At 27.4% G+C, this 5,163-nt stretch overlaps 1 protein-coding gene across 1 annotated transcript; it reads left to right on the forward strand.

The window, feature by feature from the left end:
* The first annotated feature begins 871 nt into the window (after positions 1-871).
* On the forward strand, positions 872-4,276 carry LOC113379203. The gene is made up of 7 exons (XM_026619524.1): positions 872-892; positions 937-1,110; positions 1,205-1,282; positions 1,346-1,543; positions 1,622-1,745; positions 3,306-3,553; positions 4,109-4,276. The coding sequence occupies exons 1-7, from the start codon at positions 872-874 to the stop codon at positions 4,274-4,276; spliced, it is 1,011 nt and encodes a 336-aa protein (XP_026475309.1).
* The last annotated feature ends 887 nt before the right edge of the window (positions 4,277-5,163 follow it).

Here is a 5,163-nt window from a genome sequence, read left to right on the forward strand (position 1 = left end):
TCAAATCTATTTTTTTTAATTAAATTTTTTTCAAAAATGTTAATCGTTTTTAAAAAAATAATAATTTTTGGTACGGGAAGTTCCAGCAATTTGCCTTAAGGCACGATGCCCTAATTGCCTTAAGACAGAATTCCACTTACAGCTAGTTTTTATTACAATTATAAAATTTTAAAGGATTCGATGAAAAGCTTTAGTAATCATTAAAATATATATTCCTATCATCGAATGTTCATATAATAACTACGCGACGTTAACATTTTTGTAAAAAATTGGGTATATTTGTAAAATTGTTTAAAATAAAGTACATTTCAAGAGATAATTTTAACCAACCAGCATTACATATATCAGAGATTCATGTAATATATCAACAATTTATTTTTTTCTTGGTAAACTATTTTGAACGTTAAAACAAAATATTTTAAATAATTTAAAAAAATCTTAAAATATAAAAATAAACGTAGGAACACACTTGGTACAGTTTACCTCTAATCAAAAACTCATTTTTTTGTTATTTATCTTATTTATTAACTATTTCATAATTATATAATCTAACTACATATAATTAAAGTATTATGTTATTAAACAAAAATTATTAAAATAAATTTTTAATAAAAACGAATAAAACTATACAAGAACTATAAGGAGTTATTAATTGGTTTTATTTGCGATTTTCTATCATCGTTCACAGTTCTGTAAAAATAATGAAAAATATTGGAAAACAATTATAAATTTACAAAAATCTAAAATCGTAAATTTAAATATTGTTCATTCAATTCTGAAAAACTAATTTTCATAATTATTATAAAATTTTGACGACTAAAATATATCTGGTATTAGTTAAACCTGATTTATTTAGCAACTAGGTTTCACTATGTCTGAAATAGAATCTCAGGTACTAATAGATTTTGGTTAATTAGGCAATTTGTTTATTTTCAGATGGGAAAAGACACTATGTATGAAATTGGCGATAAACTAAGAAAATTATATCCTCAATTTTTAGAAAGACCATATGTTACTAAACATTTAACTAAAGTTACTGCAGCTGGTAACGAATATACAATAGTAACACGTGAAAGTGCACTAATTTTGAGAGAAGGACTTCGAGGAAGGGCAAGTATAACATATATTGAAAATCGTTTCAAAACAATTAATTTATAAGTAAATTATAATATAAATTGTCAAAAAAATATTTTTGCTTTGATAGAATAAGAAGAAGGCTTTGAAGAGACATTGGTCGACCAGAAGATTGGCTACTACTCATAACCACGAATTTACTGATGCTGTAAGTTCATATTAAAGCAATATAAACAACAATATATTTATTTTATTTTATGTACCTTTATAGGCATCAGGATTTTTCAGATCTTGCAAAAGTTATTATCCGACCCAAAATATATCATTAATAGAAAAATTGGTGCCATTATTTAAATCGGAGAGAGAATTCCAAAAAGTATTCAAAGCATTGAAAAAACACACTGAAGCCAGAGTGGATTACAATTATTTGAAAATTTTACATGCGTTATATGAATTATACGAAACAACTGTAAGTTTTTTACTAATTAATCAATTTTTTTAAAAATATTTCATTAAATAGGTAATTATGTTTTTTTTTTAAATTTAGTATTATAGTGGTTTCAAATTGCCCAAGTGGTATACTGAAAAGATATCCGACGGTTTTTATAAAGTGATGCATCAATTTGTCAATATATCCTTTTCAACTGATTACCTTAAAACAATTACTGGAGGTTAGTAAAATAATATAATTATTTTATAATACAAATTATTATTATAATTTATATGTTAGTTATGAGTAGCAGTATTGATTGTAACTATTATAATTTTTTTTTAAAATATCCCATGCAGTTTAAAAATACATCCCATGGCTTCAGTCAAACTGGCCTTACCTTTTCGGTTATTTTTATTCTTTTTGTTCATTTAAATTTTCATCATGTATTCATACTTTTAATAACATTTCTAGGACCACAGTAAAAAATAATGACACAATTTTCTCAAGGTCTCTAGAAATAAAACTATTTGTTAAACGACAAGGTTAAGATTGTCCAAATGGATCCAATTTGAAAATCCTTTTCTCAAATATCGTACTAAATAGCTTTAAAAAGTTCCATTAAAAGTTCGCGTATTTAATTAAAATTGCTTGTTTCTTTCATACAAAAAAAGATCAGTAAAAAACAAAAACCTGAAAATATCCAGATTTTTGCTAACGATTCAATTTATTCGAATATGCTCAATAAGCGAGTCAGAAATTTTTGAATCGATTTCTGATTAAGATAGGGCAAATTTCAAATTAAACTAGGGCAAAATAATATAGATATAATCGATATAATATGAGAAAAGTACAACATAAATATTGATTGCTAATTTACTTTTTTTTAATAAATCTAGTCAAAATTTTTCCCCAATTTTCCAGTTTATTTTTGGTCGAATACGTACACGCTCAATGAACAAATCAGAAATATTTAACTTAATTTCGAATCAAAATAGAGAAAATTTAACCCTTTCTACCCGTATGCCGCCGCCCCGGCGACAAAATACATACAAATTTTGCAATGCGCGAGTGGTAAGGGTTAAAATCAAAATAGGACATGATAATATAGATATGATCGATATAACATGAGAAAATAACCATATAAATATTAATTGCTAATTTACTTTTTCCCTAATGAATCTAGTCAAAATTCTTCCCCAATTTTCCTGTTTATTTTTAGTCGAATACTGAAGTACTACTTGGAAGATAAATTGTACCACTTTAAACTATTTATTGGTACATGCTCAATGAACAAGTCAGAAATATTTGAATCGATTTAAAATCAAAATAGGGAAAATTTAACCCTTTCCGCTCGGATGCCGCCGCTCCGGCGACAAAATACATACAAATTTTGCAACGCGCGAGGGAAAAGAGTTAACCCTACAAGGTTCATTTTTTTTAAAACTTGTGACAAATATATATTGTATGTAACTGGTAATCAGAAGTAGCGAGGAAAACCTATAAAAATAAAAATAAATCCTTTGGTGAATATTTGTATTACTACATTGCTAAATATCCGTAGCATCTATAAAGATGCCAAGACATGCCGCTAATCATAGTTTTATGGCTATAAGAACCCTGGATGTTGGTGTACCACATTTGAAACTAGGTGCCTTGTAGGGTTAAAATCAAAATAGAGCATTATAATTATAGATATAATCGATATAACATGAGAAAATAACCACATAAATTTTGATTGCTAATTTACTTTTTCCTTAATGAATTTACTCAACGTTTATCCCTTTCCTGTTTATTTTAGGTCGAACGCTGAGGTACTTCTTAGACACATTGGACGATAAATTGAACCACAAATTGGAACCATGCGATACAAGAATGATGGTACACGTTGCTTATGATGCAAACATATCGCCCTTCTTTGCCGCTTTGGGTGGTGAGAAAGGATTTACCTCAGGAAAGGAAATTATTCACCATTTCTTCCCACCATCAGGCGGTTTTGTGGTCATAGAAGCCCATCAAGTAGCCGACGAAGAAGACTTCTGGTTAAAGGTAATAATAAATTAATTTTGAAAGCAACGCAAAAAACTTGGTTTGAATTGTAATTGATTCAGATCATTAAATTATTTTAATAGTTGACTCCAAAAACCACAAGAATAGAATATCAGCTCCATTTAATATAGTTTTTCAAGCAACATAGTCCAGTCATTTGCTTAAATTAGGGAGGAATCTCGGAATTCGAAATACCCAGCTGTAAGTCTGTAAATATTTGTATATTGACACCCTAAAGTTGTCTCAAAACCTACATATGGTAGGATATCAATACCATATGTAGGTTTTGAGACAACTTTAGGGTGTCAATATACAAGTATTTACAGACTTACAGTTGGGTATCTCGAATTCCAAGGTGAACTTACTATAATGACTGGACTAACACACTGGATGTTAAGAAAAAAGTATCTACAATAGTATTTTTAATACCTCATTTAATCACTTCACTTGTGTTACAAATAATAAACCCAAGTTTGTTTTTGGATTAATTTTCAAGGTATAAATATAAATGTAACCAAAATATTTTCATTAAATTTGTGGTTTGTTCCAATACAGGTGTACACATCAGAAAGTTTATATGCACCAGTCAGAGGCCTTAATATTACCGATTGTACTGTCCCATGTAACTACAAACAGTTGAGAAAATTGCGCCAAAATATTGCAGTGACAAAATTAGAATGGGAAGATAAATGCGAAAAAGGTCCTGAAAAAATTCCGAAATAGATCAACAGGAATAAAAAATAGAAAATAAATGTGGATAATATTTAAGAACCTATAAAAAATACATTCTTCCTCCAGTAACTTTTATGTGATTCTGAATAAAACACAGACTCTAGCTAAGTTATAAATTATATTATCTATAGTTTATACACTATTTTGAATCTCCTGAATACTTCAAAATCTACTATAAAATTGGATTTTATCTAGGAAGTGAGTAAATGCTTGGATAAATTATTCTGGACCACGATTTACTCATAAACTCAGAATATTATTCAAATTGATTGGAACATATACAATATAATTATGGACTTATTTATTGAATAGAAGTTACAGCTCATTTGGTATGTTTGTTATTTTATTAAAGGTTATTTGGTATATAAATATATTTTGGTAAAAATATAAAAACAAGTTTGGCGCTTGATACCTATTAAACTTCTTTCTTGACATTTTAAACAATTTTTAACAAATGATTTATTAAAGTAAATTTACAAAAAAATGCATCATAACAACGTTCCTAAAATGATCTTGAAATTTTGGTCAATATGGAAATTTAATTAGGTAATTATTTAAATCATTGTGTTTACAAAGTATTACGATATATGTACGTAAATTAATTTGAATAAACTTACAAAATGCGTCATATTTGTGATATGATGAAATAATTTATATTTATAAAACGTTCAGTAAAATCAAATAAATGTACTGTATTGATTTTTTCATCGGTACATCTTGCACAACGAGTGTTGATAAATTCATGGTGTGAATAAGATGAAAAAATGTCAATTTTTTTTATCATATCAAAAAATTTTGGCGATCGTAATCTCACTATTTATCACAATTAGGGTAATGTGTCAATAGACATACTATTTTTCATTTTTTACTATATTAGA

Source organism: Ctenocephalides felis, unplaced genomic scaffold (assembly GCF_003426905.1).
Source record: "Ctenocephalides felis isolate EL2017-DRISC unplaced genomic scaffold, ASM342690v1 CF-g0.4_SCAFFOLD_00160, whole genome shotgun sequence".
Classification (NCBI taxonomy): domain Eukaryota; kingdom Metazoa; phylum Arthropoda; class Insecta; order Siphonaptera; family Pulicidae; genus Ctenocephalides; species Ctenocephalides felis.

Bases quoted from the DNA above. Each gene is read 5' to 3' on its own strand.
- LOC113379203 (XM_026619524.1), top strand. From the start codon at position 872: ATGTCTGAAATAGAATCTCAG. The intron at 893-936 runs GTACTAATAGAT...GTTTATTTTCAG, and splicing joins TGTCTGAAATAGAATCTCAG to ATGGGAAAAGACACTATGTA. The intron at 1,746-3,305 runs GTTAGTAAAATA...TGTTTATTTTAG, and splicing joins CCTTAAAACAATTACTGGAG to GTCGAACGCTGAGGTACTTC.